Below are 20,489 nucleotides of genomic sequence, written 5' to 3'. Positions count from 1 at the left end.
TTTTGGCATGTCTTCTTTGTATCTCAAATTTTATCTGCTAAAATGGAATAACTGCTTCCTTTCTTTCTCTGATCTCTGACTTGTTTATTCAGATAGAAAGCTCAAAAGGCAGAGAGTATCACTTATATCTATGCAAAACCTTGTACAAAGAATCACAAGATCTCTGTCACAGCAAATGTGAATGAGACAGTGTCTGTAAGTTTTTAAATTATACCTGAGCCATAATGTATGCTCGGCACCGATTAACAATAACCTTTAGAAAACTTGTCCTGAAATGTTCATCATGTAGGTAATCTTCTGGGTCAGTCAAGCTTTATACAAAATACACTTATTTGCAAGGACACGATTGTCTGTAACTCAAACCACTCTAAATCCAGGCGGTCACGGTCTATTCTTCTTCTCTCCTGCATCAGCCATGTGAGAACATTGTCCTCCAACTCTGCTCTTCTCTGTGTAGCTGGTCTGATTTAAACACACTGACCCCAAATGTTGTTAGATCAGTTGGACCATGATACAAAGATAAGTTTGTAGTTAAAGAATATGTGTCATATTGCTTCATGGGTCTTATTTTATCTTATTTTAGGGGGTGTCACACCAATAAATATCTTTCTGTCACACAAGGAAATCTGATATCTGATGGAACACAACATAACTCTTATGGGGAAGAAATGTCTTTTGTGACATAACTTTCTGCTTTCTCTCAGTGAAAAATATTTCAGCAAATAATGACCCTTTCACCTGTATTTCACTAGAAGCCACCATCCAAATGCTTATAAACACTTCAGTGAAAAATGTTTTAAATCAACTGTATCTACAGTAGACAGGATGGCACAAATATAGATGAATCATTCTTTCCTCAAAGTTTTACTGCACTTAGAAAACATGTTGTGTTAGAGCTTCTAATAGTTTGCAGTTTGACATTATTTAGAAAGTCCTGAGCTAATTTCCAAAAGGCAGTTGTAATTTAGGTAATTTTTCTAAGTTCAGAGTAATATCTTCAAAAATTAGGCAGCATATATTGAAAATTAATTTTCTGTGTTTAAAAAGTTTTGGATTATTTGAAAGTATACTCTTTTGTATGGTAGAAAAATATTTTTAAGTAAAAAATGTCTTATACGTAACATTGCTTTGGATAATTTCTTTTTTAATACTTTTTGTTCTGAAAATTTTACTAAGTACAAAAATACACTACAGAGGTACTCTGCTATTAAAAAAAAGAAAAAAGTTTTTGTGCTATTTTGTTCTTTTCGAAAGACACTTCATTCTTTGCACCATATTAATCTTTGTGAGAATATATTTATGGGAGGTTTCAGAGCGCTGATTTAGAGACTGTTCTTTCCTTACATTGCCCTACCAATCCATCCTCAAAACAATATACACTAATGTTTCCTTCTCTTTGTCTTACTTCCCCCACCCTCGAATTGAATTGACTTTCTCTGCATTCTTTTTGTTTGTTTGTTTCTGTAGTAGCATACAGGCATTGGAACATACTGCTCAGGATGTGGCAAAAACACCATACCTGGAAGTATTCAATAGGTATGTGGATGTGACACTCGGGGATATAGTTAATTGGTGAACAAAGTGTCAAAGGTTTGATTGAATTATCTTAGACATCTTTTCGAACCTTAATGATTCTATGATTCATGAAATGTTGTTCAACTTTTTCTCTCTTGTTCCTCTCTACATCTCAAATTCTGCAGATGTAGAGAATTTTTCCCTTGTTATCAACCAACATTTATGTATGTGTTGAAAATAGAAATGAAAAAGCATTCCTCTACCCCTGAACAACTGTTAAAAACATGTCCCTTACAGTGTTTTTTGTCTGCTGACTGCCACTTCTCTGGGACAATTTTAACAACTCACTGCAGAGCAAGACCCCTCGAGAGCTCTGATCTTGTCAGAAGTCTGCTTATTGAACTTAGCTGCACCAACCAGATAAATTCAGCATGAAAAACTCAAGCTGAGGTAGATGTGAACCTCCCCAGGAAACAGACAAAAAAACGAGCCAGGACCCTTCACACAAATGTAAAGGGTCCCATTCTCACAGGAAGTGGACACCTATTACTTGCTGCAGATTTATTTTAAAGAAATGTAGGCCAAGTTTTGCCCCTTGGTTACAGGTTCATTATACAACTATTTTTGTTTCATGACTCCGGTGGGGACATAGAGGTGGAATAGAGGACAGAATTTGGCCCAATTAGTATGTGCCACTAATTAATATTATTTTAAGGTTCAAGATGAAATCTTGTCTGGCCAAGATTATTGAGGCTCAGAACTGAAAATGTTCTTTGGTTGTGTATGGATGGGTGTGGGGGAAGGGATGAAGGACAGTGGAAATAGCAAAGGCAGAATTTGGTTTGAGATGAAAGATATCATATAATATCTCACAATCCCTAGAGAAAGTGAGAGCGTTCCAGTCCCTGCTGGTATACATGCAGCCCATGACAGATCCAAGGGACCAGTTTAGCACCCTCTTATGTCACATGGAGGCGGAAAGGAGGTCATAGGAGAAACATTCTAGGCCTGGACTTCTAGGTGAAGTGGTATTTTGATGATACTTACAGAAAAACATTTTATTTCAAATGGAAGATGGATTAATTGATGTCGCAGGTATTTTTTATTTGGTTTCTGAAGGAAACAAAGTTTATGTAATTATACTATTTTTCTGTCCATCCCAGTCTGTGTTCTGGAACATGCCTTATTTCAGCCAAATCTGACAGACAAGAGATATCTCAAGACTAATGATGTTCCTTACATGTGGTTGTTCTGTGTTAGGGTTTGTTATGTGTTTGTTTATTTGTGTTTGTGGAGGTTTTGTTGTGTTTGTTTGGGTTTTTGGATTTTTTTTTTTTTTTGTTGCTGATTTTTGTTTATTTTGAATCAGAGATCATGAAAAGAAGAAAAAAATTAAAGGTTAAAATTCCATGCAAGAGACACAGAAAAGTTTGGTTAATAGTTGAATTCAGAAAAGGAGGGCAAAAGCAGGGAACATTATGAGTATTAGATGATGTTTCCATGTTACTTCTGAGTTAGGAGTCACATGTGTTCATAACCTGAAATCTGAAGCATCTCCAACTCCAAAATTTCCCTTTAATTTTACATTTGACCCTCCCATTTCATACTTGTGATTGCAATTCTTGCCCAAAAATTGAAGATAAAGGTATAAAGGTTTCATATTGTGCTGCATAAGATTTGACAAAGCAACAATGCACAAATAATTTACAAATCTCCATGTAGCAGTTTAGATTTTTCTTACTTTTTTCCTACTGCACATCTAGTGACTTTTAATATTCTGACCTTGTGCTTGACACTGCAGGACATTGTACTCTAGGGAAAAAAAGATCTCTTTTCTCTTTCTTATTTTTTTTCCCTCTCTGGTCCTTCTCTATTGAAAATCCATGTTTTAAGGATCAGCAGCTGCTTCCAGGATGTAGCAGCAGATAGGCTTGGAGACATGGCCAGCATATCAGCATAGAGGAAACAGCCTGCTGCAAAGGGGTTTTTCTTTGTAGGCTGATAGAATTAGGGGGGCTAGGAAGGAGATGGTGTTTTGGTAATTCTAAAAATTGTTTGAAAGACGATTAATTTAATCTGGAACAGGCCAGTGTTATTGGGAGGTTAAAAAGATCTGCCCATTTGAGTGTTTTTGTCAATTCCTAGATGAGAAAGCAAGTTGAGCTGAGCTGGGTAAGCAGGTGACAGTTCCCTTCCCAGCCGGCTGCCAGGCCCAGCACTGCTGCTGCAGCTGGTGTCACTCACAGCCCTCTGACTGGACAGCAGCTGAAGCCTGCAAGGCAATTGCTGCCTGCTGTTCTGGTCAGGTGTAGTACATTCTAAAAAGTGGGTCAGTGCTTGTACGCAGCCCAGCTCTGCATTAGAAATTAGTATTTTGTAAGGAGGCTTTAAATCTATTACAGGTGCGTACACGCAAGGATTGCTATGCAGCCAAAATAAAGTTTTGTTATAGGAGTTTTTATAGTTTTAGGTATATGCCATTTGCTGATAAAAGGTCTAAGGTTCTTCTAGATATGTTGAATTGCTGGAACCCCTTCATTAAAAGAAATGTGTTTAGAAAGCTGGAGCATAGGGAGGAGGTCCTTTAAAACTTATCTAGATAAGATTTTTGGAAGAAATAGAAGCTGTCTTTTTAAAAAAGTAAATCTGTAGAAGCCCTACCTACATGTTTCCACTTATATTCTAATTTTCTTTGTATTGGCCTGAGTTAACTCTGCCCCCTACAGCATTCATCCTGTTGGTATAGAAAATGGAAAATTCTGTAGATTGCTTTAAAGGAGTTCCTCTGAGTCTTGATAAGATGGGCAGCGAATTGAAGAAAATTGTAGCCTGAACCATGGTAAGGTAAAATCATATAATGATATGCATGACTTGCATCTATTGCTAATTATATAAGTGTGATGTTTGTAATTTCAGTCATCCTTGCTGCTGTAGTCATCTGCGCATGGAAGCAAAGGGCCCTGACAGGAGCAGGTGTTTGGGTAATTCTGAAAATTGAATGGAAGAGAAAGACAGCAGCTTAATCCACCTCATACAGCCAATTGGAATTGCTTATCTACTACAGAACTGATTGAATTTTAATGAGTTGAATTATCTTTGAATTAAGTTGGTTGATATGGTTGTGGTTGTTCGAACAAAACTGGGGGGTTTTGCATAGATCTAACCTGGAAATAAACTGGAACCCAAAATCTGGAAAATAGCTCTTTACTCTTTTCAAATTAGATTAATAACCATGTATTCACTAGGAACTGACATTGTATTCTTAGCTTGTTACTTTGCCTGAGTAAAATTTTTAGGAAAACACAAAGATTTATAGTCATTAGATCACATTTTCCCGCTAGAAATCTTTTCTGCTTGGGGTCAGCAAGCAAGATAGGCTTAGCAAGTATAGCTTGTTTGCATGATTTTAACAGACTTTTTCCAGGCTTCTTTTTTTGCCTTATCTCTCTCATTCCTAGTGAGAGTAGGACTGGGATAATAATAATGTTGGCAGTAGTAGTAGTAGAAAGCAGCACACTTACATGTCAAAGAGGGTGTTTGGAAAGAGCCGCAAACTCTCTCTTTATAGCCTAGAGACTAAAAGCAACTTTAGGACTCCATTATCTGGCTGTCCTGGATAGGCAGAAAGAAGTTCCTCTGGCAGTTGAGAAGGTAGTGTAGCTAGGGAAGGTAGGATAAATGAGCCCTACCAAATAGCTAACATATGTTTTAAAAAAATCTTAATCCAGTACGGATGAGGGAATGAGACAATGCCTTGTACTGAAGTTCAGTGGCATATTGATTCTGTTGCAGTATTAAGGGATGGGGACCAAAGCAGGTGGCAACTGCAGAGTGACACTAATAACTTTTCTGTATTAATATTTGCAAGCAGAAAAACCAAGGAAGATCAGAAGGATAAAGAAAAGGTTGAAGTGCTTCATGTACTGCTAGAGATACAATGTGAAAATTCTTATGCAAAAGCAGCATAAAGCAGGCTCTCCTGATTTATAGCACATGCAGTTTTTCTAAGAACGCTATATATATGGATGTATATGTACACCTGTTGGGATATTATATATTTGAAGAAACATAGAGGCTCTTTTGTTTTCCCTTCGTTTCCTTTCTTCTGACTGAATGTTTGTATTTATTCCAGTCCTTTGGGAGTAGGTGCATCTGTGAGCATATAGAATTCCTAAATGGGCATCTGCAACTAAAGTTCAGTTCAGCACATCTCTAATCAAGTTATTCTGTGTGAGCTTAAAACTGCTGCAGCTGGGATGTGTCATAGATTAAATCTCAGTGCATTCCAGTGTGTCCTGCATGCAGCAGGATCACATAGGTCTCGTTCTTGATCCAGGTGTTTTGAGGCTGTATTGACAATTCTGGAAATATCTACATTTCCTAACTGAAGAAACTAGAAATTTATTAGAAAGAAAACTGCAAGTCCTTTATACTGGTGAGTTAAAAGTATATAATATTGACAGTTCTGGTTGTTGGTATTTTGTTACACTCTTTTTTGTAGTAGTATTTAGGTAAGGATTTTGAAATTGTCCTTCTAGTTTTAGAAGAAGATACGGTAATTTCTGCTACTGTTCAGTTTGTTCTTCCAGTATTTCACAGAGATACTAGTATTACCTATTAATAATAATCCTCAATAATGAGTTGTGATGTGAGTTTTGCCTTTATCTTTGGAATTTTGACAGGAAAAAATTAATTATCTGTCTGGTTTCTGACCCATCTTTTGCAGTAATACACCTTAAGTCCAATCACAAGGATATTTTAAATTTGCCTTTTGATCAGATGGAAGTAAAGCTCACTGTAGATCAAGTGATTAGCCGAGGGCACTTCTGTAATTTTCTCAGAAATATGTCTGGTTGAACTTCTTTACCATTTAAAGGCTATTTTCAGTTAACTGCATTCAAGTGTAGACCTCTAGTTCAGCATCCCTTTATCAGAATAGCGACATCAGTGTAGTTCTGTAGCAGGGGAAAAAAAATCTGCAGATGCCGATGTATCAATTGTACATACTCATAGAGACACCTATTTCCAAAGGACTAGAATACATGCAAACACTCGTCTGATGACAAATATTGACTAGGAAACTAAAATGTTGTTCTGAGCTCCAGTAAATATTTCTTGATGCACAGTGTGAGAAAGTTTTCTTGTCTATGCCTAATATAGCTTTACAGAGTGTGTGGGCAATTAGCGAGGTGGCTTTTCATAGTGTGAAAAAGGAAAGTCCTTTTTTTTGCTGAAACACGTTTGAGCTAAATAGCAACACACATCAACTTCTACTAAAAGAGGTGGCAGCGGACTATAGAAACCACCCTAGAAGGTCTTGTTATTTTATGAGAGAAATCCTAGATACCAGGGATCTACGAATGTGGGCATCCCAGCGACCCTGTCCATCGGGACCACAGAAGAGATTCGATTTCTGAGCTCCGGTGCTGGCTGAGCCGCTGCGGCGGCGGGGGCTTCCCGGCGGGACTCGGACCTGGACCGGAGCCGAGCCGGGGCTTTGGCCGGCTGGTCAGGCGAGGTGCGCTCCTGGCTGTCCCGGCGAAAGGGCCGGCAGCTCGGTCTGCTGACGGCCGAGAGAAGCGGGAGCCCGTGCCCAGGGAGGGAGGGAGGGAGGGGACGCGGTGACGGCGAGGTGCTGCGGAGAGGCCGGCGCGGTGGCCCCGGCGGCCGCAGCCCCGCAGCCCCCGGCGGCCGCGGCGGGGCCGGGCGGGGCGGGGGGCACAGCCCAGCCCGGGATGGGCCGGGCAGGGCAGCGGGCGGCGGCCCCGGGAGCCTCCGCCGCGGGCAGATCGGACAAAGGCTTCCAGGAGAGGGAGTGGCAAGCGGCCGCCCAGCCCTCGGCGGGCTGCGGGCGGGTCGGTGCCACCGGGACGAGCGGGGAGCGGACGAGACAACTTCCCCAGGGGCACGGGGGGCCCAGGAGGGCGGCGGCGGCTCCTGTCAAAAGGAAGGGGCTCTCCCGTGCCGCTGGCTGCTCCCCCGAAGGTGGCTGCGGGGAGGGGAGGCGGGGGAGGAGCCGGGCTCAGCCCCGGGCGGGCGGCGGCCCCTCCACTGCGCCAACCTGCAGGCGGGCTGGAGGCGGCAGCCCCGCCCGGCCTCGGCTGCCGGGGCCGCGCCGCCCCTCGCCTCCGTCCCGGGCAGAGCCGCAGGCAGCCTCTTCCCGCTGCGTCGGTCCTGGACTGCAGCTTCCTGGCGGCCCGGGCAACAAGCAGCGGCATCTTGGGGCGTCTTCTTTCCCGAGTGCCCCTTCATCTCTCCCAGCCCGCTTCTCTCTCGTACCTGCAGCCTTTCTTTCTCCCTCCACTCCTACCTTATTTCTGCCTGTCTCCCCCTTCTCTTACCATTTGCTGGTTTTAAGGGTTTTTTTGATTTCCTTCTGTTTCTTCTTTCCTCATCCTGTTCCATTTTGGACCATCTTCGTTTAGTACCTCTTAAATTCTTGATTTCTTCTGATTTTTTTCCTTTGGACTTTGCCTTGTCATGTCAAGATGGAAGTCAGGCATGACTGGCTCTCCTCATCCCCCCATGAGGGCTTCGAGCAGATGAGGCTGAAGAGCAGACCCAGGGAGCCTTCCCCAAGCCTCACCAGAGTAGGTGCGAACTTCTACAGCACTGTCAAGCAGCAGGACTACAGTGCCAGTGTCTGGCTGAGGAGGAAAGACAAACTGGAGCACGTAAGCCAGCTTCTTTTTCCCCCCCACTTTTTTTTTTTTTTTTTTTTTTTTTTTTTAAATTTCTGAACCTCTGTCTAGGTACTCTGTTAGGCTGTCTGCCAGCTGAGACTCCAGAAGAAAAGTGTTGCTCCAGTAGTTGGGCATGGCGTTTCCCAAATGATAGAGAAAGGAGCTATTTAGAGGTCCCATAGTGGTTAGATCTGAGGTAAATGGGATGCCAGTACTGTTCCAAACTACATGCAAATCCCCTTCTAACTGGAAATATTTTTTAATGTTCTTGGCTGATGCCTTCTTCTACTTTAGCAAATTCAGCACTGATGTGGGAGGAGAAAGATTGGGATGGTGCAGATGGAGGTTAGAACATTTATCTCATGGTGATTATAATGTAGTTCTAGAATAGCTTAAAAATAGCTGCTGGTTGGTTTTTTATTTGTTTTGTTGTTAATTTTAGATGTAATTTTCATTCTCCCCCTCCCCCATCTTTTTCTTCTCCATACATGGGACTTTGAACATACTCTACCTATGGGGGGGGTAGAGGTTTCCTTCAAGACTTTTCCTGTTGCAGCAGTAGTACATGACTTAACTGTGTTTGAGGCCACAATAGGACTGATACTGTGGATAGCTCTAGTGAATATTTTATGAGAATTTAAGGTGCTTCAAAGTGTTCCTGTCTCAGATGATGTTTGAAAGCATTCTTCATGTTACTTGTAACAGAAAGGAAATGGATTGAGATGACCTGCATGCTATGTAAGTTTCCTGAATAACTTATTAGGTGAAACCCATTGTTAGAGTGTACTGTACAATCAAGGCAGGAAAATAGCTGCATTTACAGGGATGCAAAAGAATGTGGATGGGCTTGCATAATGCAACAGTCTGCTATTCTTTACATTAGTGAGTAATTTGCAATCACAGTCACATTGACTTCAAGAGGCACAGGAAAATATTTCTTCTGGTACAGCCACCTCAAGTCTCTTTGAATAGAAATGGTCTGATAAGAAGGATAAATTGTCTTTATTACATGAAAATCCTAAATGGCACAGTAGAGTCCTTTGAAGAGGAAACCTGAAAGAAGGTCCTCTACCAAGCAGTTCATGGACTGTAACCCCCCCTTCCCCCTAACCTGCAGAGAGTATTTTATCTCTCTTAGTGAAATCTTAAACTTGAGTTGTTTATACTTCTGGGGAAATGACAAGAGCTGATGATCTTTTGGAAAGATCACATTTCAAATGTTGAAGAAGATATTGAATTCCATCTGCCTTTTAACACAATTTTGTGATTCTTCACACTGACAACAAAGCTTCAGTAGTAAGCTTGTAAGTGAAGTATTCTCCCATTGTCAATCAAGAATAAAGGTCATTGCCTTATCTCAATACAGCTAAAACATTGATAGCACAGAAATCTGAGCTGTGTCTTTTGTAACAGATTTTGCTACATGTTGATATCTGTGATCAAATTAATAATTATTAATTGCAGGGGGGATTAATCTGTCAACAGTTTGGTAGCTGAATGGTCAGATACCTGTATATTAAACCTTATCACAATATTATCAGGAAGAAAGAAAATAGACATTAACTTGTTTAAAGATTGAAAGTGCAAACCCTTTATTTCGTGTGTGGTTTTGTTGCTGGTTTTTTTTTTTTTTTCCTTTGGTTGTTGTTATTCCTGTTGTTAAGTCAGTATTTTGTCACAATAGTTGTTTTCAATATCCCTGCAGCATTTGTGTGAAAAGCTTTCTCTGTAATGCATGTTCTTCTGGGGGTTTCCCTCTCATTTGATGCAGTTATTTTTACTCCCACAGCCTATTTGAACAATGCAAGGAGAAAAAAATTGGAGCATCGATATCCCTTCCTTGCCATAAAATATTTATTTAATTTACATTTATTGTGACTACCCCAAAGGACACTGATATGCCAACAGCAGATACATTAAAATACTTTTTTTATGGTTTAAGGCAACTGCATTACTTATAAGTGTTGTAACAGACAGGCTATTGCATAAATAGAAATAAAATGTCTGTTTATTTATAAATTCTATTTTGCTTATACAGTTTTAGAGCAAGTTTGTTATTTTTTGTTTTCAGATTAATTTTTGAGGGTTTTGAGTGTTCTCTTGCTAGAGAAGTTATTTCCTACACTCCACTCTTCCACTCCAAGAGACAAACCAATTTCTTTGAGATGCATCATTTTGAATGGGATAGTCATTGACATATGATCACTTATGGCCAATAATGAAGATATTAATATCCTCCATCCACCTCACAAAGTTTGCACAACATTTCATTACAGCTCCCTCTGAGATAATCATGTTACTTGAAAGCTGCAAAGAAAATGAAAATCCAAGGAGTGAGCATTCATGGAGGCACTGAATTTAAAAGTGTGTAATCCTAGGCTTGATGCTGCACAATGACAGGTTAGCCAGAAGAGGGGTATATAGTGAGTCAAGGTACACATGAACACATTTTGAAGTCTCACATGTACTCTTTCAGCATTGTGGAGGACACTGAGTTTTGTTTCATTGAAATGATTTCTTAAATTGATTTCAGTTGTAACAGGGATGAAACTGGGCCAGCATATTTTGTTCCTTACTCACAGTAAGACCTTGTAGGCCACAGTATGTATTTTATAGTGACTTTTTGTTGAAGTGAATAGCCTAACTTAATCACATGCAATCCTTACTAATGCACATACAGTTTGATGGGTTAAAAAACATATTCTGAAGCCAATTTGTATCAAATTGTTATGTAAAAAGATTCTCAAATATAGAAACAGTTTGTTTCTAGATCTCAAAACTGTAGCAAAGTTGTGGGTTTTGCTCTTGTGGTTTTTGGTTTGTTTTAGGCTTTTTTGTATACAGATGTCAATTTGAGGACTGTGGTAAGGGGGTTCAAGAGTGTGGTAAAGAGGTTCAAAATTCAACTACTTTACCTCTTCTGAAAGCACAGAACAAGTTCAGATGCACAAATATGATCAGGCTTCTTTAAAAGTGATCAATATTTAATTATTGACTGACCATAGAGGAAGTAAAAATCTCTAACATCCTGCTGGTGTCTTGCTAATTAATTGTTCTTCAAATGGATCTTAATGTAGTGTGGCTTATTGGCTAGCTGGTTTTGTAGAGCTTTCTTTATCCAAGTACCAGCAACACAGATTGTACTATAAAATATTTGAACATAACCCACCTCTGTTCTTTTGTGAACTCAGATGCTGTATTTAAGATTAAATGAATTTGCTGTAACATGTTTGAAGGCCCAATGAGGAGTTTTGCTGAAGTGAGACCTCGGGGTACATGCATGCTCTACCCAGTGTGCTGAAGAGGCATATTGTTAATGGAGGAATTTGCAAGAGATGTGAGGAACTCCAACACTGTAGATGTGACCTCAGTGATGTGGCAAACATTTGCTTGAAATCCCTGCAGAGCTGAAATTTTTCAGATTCTATGTATTTGCTTCAGCTAGTTCCTTGTGCCTCTTCGTGAAATTGTTTGCCTGGTATTGGACATGTTGGAGAGAAAACAGATGAGTGAAATAGTCTTAAATTCTTCTTTGCATAGTGGCTTTTAAAATTTTTTTTTCTTTCTCTTTGTCTGGTGTTGCCTTATTTAATTAAATGTGAATTCATTAAGAGAAAAAGAAGGAGGTAGGGATTGGGGAAAAGTAGCTAATGTGGTAAACTTTAGCTGTTAGGAGTTCTTGGGTCTGGTTTAATTTGCAGCAGCTCTCCATCATGTCTCTGCAGGCCACAGTAATGATGGTTATTGAATAGCTGCTTTCCTGGTACCTCAGCAAAGAATTCTAGAGAACTTAGTTTTAAATAATAAAAGCTTCAAAGCTGAACAGATTTCTTTCTAAGCTACAAGAGATATGCTTCAAGCATATATTTGTTTTTGAAAAATATAGGTATTCTTTCTCAAGGATGTAGTGGTAGTCTTTCTCTAATAACATCTAAATTTAATTATTTGCCTAATTATTAAAAGATTTTAAAAATTCTCTTTTAAGAAACTGGTTCAAAACTAACTTTTGGGTGAGACCTGTCATCAGGACAGTGTTAATTCCTGGCAATTCTCAGTCTGTTATTTTTGAAGAATCATAATTAGGAGAAGTTATTGACAATTATTGCATCATTTTTTGGTTTTTTTTTACTGAAGATCCGATCAGCAGCAAGGGCAATGTTGGGGATTTTCTGATTCTAAGTGCTGTTATTTGACCAGTTGATGTTGTTGCTCAGCACACTGCTGTGCCTTGGCAGCATTGCTACCCAGGGAGAAGAGTGGCCATGAGGTACAGGGATAGCAGTGTCACTTGGCAGCAGAGGCAGAAATCTAATATGCAACTGTTAGGCTTAAGACAGTTTACAAAAGTGCCTGACAAGTGTGACCAGATTATTTCTCAGAGCTGCATGAGCAGATCATAAATAAAATATAGCTTTAATTCACCTGTCATAATACCTTTCTAAAAGTTGAAATTCCAAATCCCATTTTGCCAGTTCATTTTATTATTCAAAAATTAGTAAGTCTGTTAGGCAGCTTTTGTTTTTCTCTTCTTTTTTTATGATATTGGAAATTTTTAACAAAATAATTGTTGGACAGTTTCCAAGTGCACTTCTACTCTTGCATTAAAATTAACAGTAATGTTAAAAGTCATAAGACAGATTTGTAATCTCCAGAAGGATGACAGGAAGACACCATGTGCATAGCTATAGCCTGCAACACCTAAACAAAGAAGGTGGACATAGTTTGATGTAAAGCACATAGTAGGAGTAGAACCCAGTGAAGCCAAATCAGTTGCTGGACAGTGGCAATGGCTTCAGTTTAAGGAAGAATAAGGCAAGGATGTAAATCAGAAATCAAAAGCATTCCCATATTCCCAAAACAGCCCTAGTCTTGAAATAAATGCAAACAAATATCTTCTTCTATGAGTTCACAGAATCACAGACTATCCTGATTTGGAAGAGATACACAGGAATCATCTACAGGTCCAACTTCTGGCCCAGCATAGGACACCCTAAGGAACACACCAAGTATCTGAGAGTGTTGTCAAAACACTTCTTGAACTCTGTCAGGCTGGTGCTGTGACCACTTCCCTGGGGAGACCGTTCCAGCCCAACCACCCTCTGGGTGAAGAACCTTTATCTAATATCCAACCTAAACCTCCCCTGACACAATTTCAGGCCATTCCTTAAGGTCCTGTCACTGGTCACCAGAGAAAAGAGCTTGCTCCTCTACTTTCTCTCATGAGGAAGTTGTAGATGGCTTTGGGGTCTCCCCTCAATCTTCTCCAGGCTGAATAATCCAAGTGACCTCAGCCACCTTTTTTATGGCTTCTCCTCCAGGCCTTCCACCCCTGCCTTCCCTGACCAGCGATGCTGTGCTTGCTGCACAGTTGTCAGAGTCTTTTGTACTAGGCAGGTATAAATAATTTGTCATCTGCAATAATGTTGGATACCAAAGTGAATGGCTTGTGCCATCTAGGAAGGTGCATAGACGGGAAAAATTCAGGGGGTTCTAGAGAATTAGTTTCCTATATTTCAACTTTTTTGATGGTGTAGTTGCAGATTATAATTCCAAATAACTGTCTGGTCCTGGAGATGGATATCTATATTTAGGTTTCGTCATTAAAACCAAAGGAACAAACTCAAGTTAGAGGGATTTGGGCTTTTTCTCAACAGGGGACTGGTATGTGGATTGCCTGCCTGGAGCAGTGGTACTTAGCATGAGTTGTGATTCTTGCTGAAGTAGTAGCATGCAGTTTGCTTCACTGCTGACAGACTGTGTGTGGAGGGGAATTTTTCTGTCGAAATGCCGTTTTCCTTGCAGGTGTCTTTCTCCAGTTATGTTCTGTAGACAAACATAATTAGAGAAAATAAATGTTCAGAAAAGCGGAAAAAAGGGACCAAAATAATTGAGCAGTGTTGGGAAGTACTGAATAACATTTGAAAGGAAAAAAATAGAAAATGTTTTCTTTTGAAAGTGGTATGGGGAATTTCAAATCCTGAGTAATTTATTACTGTAGTTACCACACACAAAAGTAATTTTGTGTTGCAAAGCAGTGAAAATATGATACCTAATAGTATTTTTTCTCTTTTTAGCTGCAGTGGGTTAACCTTGGTTTTCTGCCAGCTGCCTACCAAGCCATCCTCTCTCTCCCCCTCCTCAACAAGAGGGAGAACATAGATAAAAATTTTTTTAACTTGAGATAAAGATGGAGAGATGACCAATTACTGTCACAGGCAAAACAGACTCAATTTGGGGAAAATTAATTTCATCTCTTTCCAATTAAATATAGGATAGGATAGTGAGAAACAAGGACAAGACTAAAATCATCTTCTCTCCTTGTCCCCATTTTCCCAGGCTCAGCTTCAGTCCTTTATTCTTGAATCTTCAACCTCTTTCCCATCAATCCCCTGAGTGGCATAGGATATTGGGAAATGGGAGCTGCAGTCAGTTCATAACATTTTGTCACTCCTTCTTCTTCACAGTTCCCTGCTGTGGTGTGGGATCCCTGCCATGGGATGTAGTCCCTGTCAAACTGTTCCAATGTGGGTCTTCCATACAAGCTGTAGCTCTCCAGAAACTGTACCAGCATGGTATCCTCCCTATGGGGTGCACTCCAGGAATGGACTGCTCCAGCATGGGTCCCCCATGGGCTGCACTTCCTGCTCCTTTGTGGGCTCTCCACAGGCTACAGCTTCCTTCAGAGCACATCCACCTGCTCTGGCATGGGCTGCAGTGTGGATAGCTGCTCTGCCTCCTCTGGTGGGGTCCTCCATGGGCTGTGGGGGCACAACCTGCTCTCTTCGTGGGCAGCAGCAGAATCTCTGCTCCAGCACCTGGAATGCCTCCTTGCTGTTCTCCTTCACTGACCTTGCTGTCTGCAGGGCTGTTTCCCTCGCATTTTTCTTGCTCCTCTTCCATAGCTCCTGGGCAGCAGAGTTTTTTTCCTTATATGCGTTATTGACAGAGGCACCAAGCAGTTCTATTGATGGGTCCAGCTTTGGCAAAGAGCAGATTTGTCATGGAGCCAGCTGGAACTGGCAGTGTCCAGCATGGGGCAGCCACTGGTCTCACAGAGGCCACCTCTGCATTGTCTCCTTGTCCCCCCCAAAACCTAGCCATGTAAACCAAACACACTAATCCTAGGAGCAGCTCTTCTTTCTGTGGTGTATGAGAAAATCATTCAACGTTGCGTTAATTTAACACATCAGTTCTGATGATTTCAACATCAGGCACTTTCAAAGTCCAAATCTTTAAAGCTGAATTTAAAATATTTCAGATGCATTTTCACTATGGCAAGCTTAATTTATAATGTCTGACTTTATGCTGTTTCACAGGAATACAAAATAAAGTTTCAAAGTTGCTCTTAACATTAATTTTTATATGCATATCTAAATTAATTTATAATTTAATCCAGCCTATTCAAGACTTCTTAGAAATGAAGATTTCTGGTTTCTGAAAAAAGACATATATCTTAGTCTACCTTTCTTTCAGATGTTAATTTCAGTGTAGGTATAGGAAAAGTGCCTTCCCCTACATTTCTTGTTCTAATGCTACCAGCATTAAGGAAAATCCAAATTAGTTTTGTGCTGCTGTCTTCCTTTATTTTAACAGCGTTTATCATCTTTGTTTAAGCATTTTGAAAAAGGAGCTGTAGAAACTTGCAACTTAATCTCCTTGTCTGTTACACAACCAAATACTCTGCAGTCTTCAGTGATTTGGTCTTGTAGCTGACCATTGACTGTGACACATCTAAGGGCAGTAGGAGTACTTAAAACACTAGGAGAGTTATGCTTCATGAATATCTCCTCACAAATGCTATCAGTTCAGTCTGTAGACAGTGCCCAAAGAAGCTAGTTGCTATGGCTGGTTGTGTGTTAAGCTTAGGGCTTCTTCCATTCCATAAGCAGGAATGCTAAAATACTGAAGGTAAAATAACTTTACCAGACTATCAGAAGGATGGAAAAAACTGGCCAGCTCATGTCAATGATTAATAAGCCCTGCTTTATTGCCGTTCATGATGGGAAATCATATACTGTTCATTGTTCCTGAAAAAGAAAGTCCTCTGCTGGCAGTAAACTCTCTAGATCAGTCTCCCCTGATAGAATGTTTTCTTGAGGCGCAAGAGATGGGTTTCTAACAGCCCACCTCTTGCTTTGCTTTTTTTGTAACATTATTTCAGGTCTGATTTACATGCCTTTTTATGGTTTCGTTACTGAGAGGAAAAAAAATAGGCACCCTGCTAAGGTCTTACAAGGTCCATACATTCATATACACCAAATAGCTCCTCTGTTGTATTTCAAAGTCTGAAAAGAGATTTCTTTAAATTAAATTTGGATGGAATTTTTAAATTTTTGCACTCCTCGATGACAGCTGGTAGAGCGCAAAAGTGTAACATTCATTTTCCCATGCAGTGACGCTCCTTCAATGTCTGTAAGATTGTGTAGTCTGAGTGGACAATCAAGTTGTTTTCAACTTGCCATTCATGGTTTCTGGGAACAAAAGTAGATTACTTGAGGACCTATCTCTGCTAGGCAGTAAGTGTGTGCTGGGATCCATATTCCCTGAACAGCCAAGTCCAGGACATGTGCTGCTGCTTGCTTGAGACCTGCCTGCCCATGTGGCAGAAATGAGCTGGGTCTGTCCCTCGGGGCTCCCTAGCCTGGTGGGGATGCAGTTGATCCATTCACTGAGAAATGAGGCACTCGCAGGTTCCCTGGTCATTTGTGTTTCAAGAGAAGGCAGTTAACCCACTTGTCACCCTCAAGTGACAAACGCTGGGCTTCTTGCGGCTGCTTGTGGAAGACTGGCCACTCAGCTAAAGAAAGTGTGCAGGGAGTTGGGAGAAACTCAGAAATTCAGGAGTGGGAAGAGAGGAACTGAATAATACATTGGTGCCTGTTAAGTGAACTGATTTAATGAGAAAATATTTTTTATTAGATTGGAAACTGATTCCTAGGGTTTGAGTGCTTATCCATCAAAACTTAGTCTAATTTTTTTTTCTTAATAGGATTTGCTCCTCAGAATTCTTTAACTTCTATAAAGGCTTTCCAAATATAACATAGGATTTGAATATTTTTATAGGGATTTGTCTTCTTTTGTTTTGATCAATGCACTGTGAATTTGACTGTGTAGATAGCATCTAGCCCTGGACAAAGAAATATGAGAGTGGTGTTTTTAGTAATACTACTTTGGCTTGCTCCCTGAAGATGAAAAAGATTTCCCTATTTTTCCCCACTTTTGCACAACCTGTGAAATCTTCTATGTGCAGTATTTGTAGATGAGCAAGGTGTATTTTGTTAATTTCTCATCTTAAAACCAAGATTTTTTGAGACAACTTAGTAAGTTTCATTTTTGGCTGCATGATGTCAACATAATCAGCAGCTTGTTTTGTAACTGATAAAGTTGTTGCAGCTCATAAATACCAGTCATTCTATTTTTATTTTTGTTGTTATTCATGTATGTCTATTTACAGTTGTAATTAAAAATTTAATGGAAAAAAAAAAAAAGCTTATGTATTTGAGAATTGCTGCTAATAAAACAAATAGTGATTTAGATAATTCCTGCCATTCTGATACATTAAATAGGTTGGATTTCCCCAAGGCATTTTTAACTGTTTGGAGCGGAACCAAATGTGGAGCAGTGATGAGATAGTGATAGTGACCAACTTAAAATTTGTGACCCTGTTGTTACTGCAGGAAAGGCATATGTACTTGGGGTTGTACTCTCACTTAGTTTTCTAAAAGGCAGTTTATGCTGTAAAAAACCTGCCACAATGGGCAGATTTGAATTTGTTTTGAAACACAGGAGTGTGTCAAAATTAACAAGGTCTTCAGCACTTCCAGCCGCAATAAACATGCCTTACTCTGCTTTTCATATTGCAGAAATTCTGCTGCTGTCCATTAAGTTTCATGACTGATCTTTTCTAGGTGGAGTTTTTGCTTTTTTTTTTTTTCTTTTTTTAAATTTAATAAGGGAATATGCTTTATGGGCTGAACAAACTTCAGGCGTTACCTCAGTGGAGGCTATTTGCTTCTGAGAATGGTGTTTAAGGTGACACTATTTCCTAAATGCAGCTTGTGCACTTTTGTTTGATCGTGTTCCAAAACCACTATCCATTGACTTCATTACTATGGATTCAAGTTGTACATGAGCTCCTTGAGAGAAGACTGTAAAAATTGTACATCAACTTGGCTGTCATGGATTTAGAGCTAAAAACCAAGTTCAGTATCTCATGCTAAGCAGTTGGAGGAAAAATCTGTCTTGGAATCCTTACCTTTTCCTGAGCTTTAAGTCTCTAGATCTTCAGGCTGCTTGCTGTGTAAATTATTTGAGAACATTTTGCACTTAGCACAGGGCTATCAGAAGAACAGAAGGCATTGTAATATAACAGAAGGGATGTAAGAAACTGTAATATTTATGTGAATATGAAAAGATTATATAGATCCAGTTGTTCACCATTTAAGCCCACCTTAAGGTGTTTCAGAAGAGAGAATATACAAGTAAGTCAGGTGGGTGCTGGGTGCATTTGAAACTGCAATTATGTGCCAAGAGTAATGAATGGGTATCTTAAGAAAACTCAGCAAAACAAGCTACCTGGGAAATTATTTCTTTGTTCCCCAGTAGAATATTTCTGTACTTCTTTAGGAAGTGTAAGTGAAAAACAGTGCTGATCATGCTGAAAAACAAATCAAACCTAAACTGAAATATTACTTCACATTGATGATAGCAGGTATAATCTGTTTTCATGTTTTGTGCTAATTTAAGTGGAAATGTGCACCTGCTTCAATGGTAATAATTGGAGAAAAAAAAGATAACAAAAACACTAAAACACCCTTTTGCCTCTTGTGAAAAATTTAATTAGATGAACAAATAGAAGATGTCCGTCCATTGGAGTGGCTACAATAAAGATGGGGACTCATGTCAGGTTCTACTATTTCCCCATAGTTATTTGTTAGAGAGGACCCATGAGCATCTAGAAAGGCTTGTATTCCTGGAATATTAAAAAGAAATACAAGTGATATGGGGTCTTTTAGAAATTCTTGTGGCTTTCTGGCAGCTGCTGACAGAAATTGGCGTGTTTAGTCTCTTCCTGGGCAGTGATAAAATAGCCAGCATAGAAAAGGTTGGGAAGATGAGTGAAATGAAATAAGTTTGAGCTAATGCTCTGTCAGTTTGCTATAGGGCTGGAACAGCTCTAACAACCTCTGCAGTACAGTGGGTGGGGGTTTCTGTCTTCTCAAATAGAAGTTGATGTGCATTTGTGACCCTGTGTTGCCCATTTGCTATTACCTCATGGAATAAAGTCTTGAAAAGGTTTCAAGCCAATGGGTTGGCAGAGAGCAGACTGTTTTCTTTCTTCCCCTGAATCAGGACATTCCATAACTTCTTCCTCCTGATTAAAGAATTGTCTTAGGCCTGCAGCCATGTGTTCAGTCCTATAAGCTCTAATACTGAAAGCAGCTTTCTACTTTTGTCATCTTGGATGCCTTGTGGAAAAGTAGTTTCCCTGAGTTTTCAGCAGGATACATAGTGCTAAATTTGGGTAGGATATTGATACTTGTAGCATCATTTAGAGATTGCTTTAGTCATGGTTAAAAGTGTTTGCTAAACTGTATAAATTCTCTATGTATCTTTTAATGGAAAACCAGTAGGTTGTGTGACATCTGACTTTTGCTATTGACTAGGTAAAGAGTTGTTTGGAGTCATGCATGCAGTGCTGTGCATAAGTGCTACATAAAACAATATGGGATGAAGTATATTTAATTCTGCTTCACTTTTTAGATCCTCGAGAAGATGCATCTTTTGAGTAGCTCCTGTTACATCAATAAAGACTACATAGCTCCCCCGGTTAGTGCAATGGATGGGATAGTTCTAAGAAAAGATGATTAGGAAATTAATTACTTAAGCAGACAAAAAGATCAATGATGAACAAAACCCAAACAATTTTGAAATTATTTGCAATTTTAAGCTATTTTTGAGGGAATTATTTGTAGAATGTGAACTAAATCTATGATGCTGAGGACTGATTGGTGCTTAATTAGGATGTTGTGAGCATCAAAATGCATCAATACACCAAATGCTGTTTTCAGGCTTTTACAGTGTAAACAATTTATTGTCTGAATAACAATTCCTTTGTGTATAGCATGAAACAAAACCCTTAAGCGTTTTGGAAAACGTTACCCTTTTGAACAATGCAGTTTCCTTTGCCAGTGTGAGCTGCTGTCCCTGCAGACTTTTCTTTCAATTCCCCACTGGGCTTGTGGCAGGCAGCTAACCCCTTCTGTGTTACTTTATCCCATTTTCTGCAAT

The 20,489-nt window shown here is 39.7% G+C and overlaps 1 protein-coding gene across 1 annotated transcript in view; it reads left to right on the top strand.

The window, feature by feature from the left end:
- Positions 1–8,003: 8,003 nt before the first annotated feature.
- Positions 8,004–20,489, top strand: part of PLD5 (phospholipase D family member 5) — a 166,469-nt gene continuing 153,983 nt past the window's right edge. The window contains exon 1 of the mRNA XM_058802304.1: positions 8,004–8,189. Coding sequence (XP_058658287.1) covers positions 8,004–8,189 — 186 coding nt within the window. The remainder of the gene's footprint in view (positions 8,190–20,489) is intronic.

This window comes from Ammospiza caudacuta, chromosome 3 (genome assembly GCF_027887145.1).
Source record: "Ammospiza caudacuta isolate bAmmCau1 chromosome 3, bAmmCau1.pri, whole genome shotgun sequence".
Classification (NCBI taxonomy): Eukaryota; Metazoa; Chordata; class Aves; order Passeriformes; family Passerellidae; genus Ammospiza; species Ammospiza caudacuta.
This window is presented reverse-complemented; position numbering and strand designations above follow the sequence as displayed.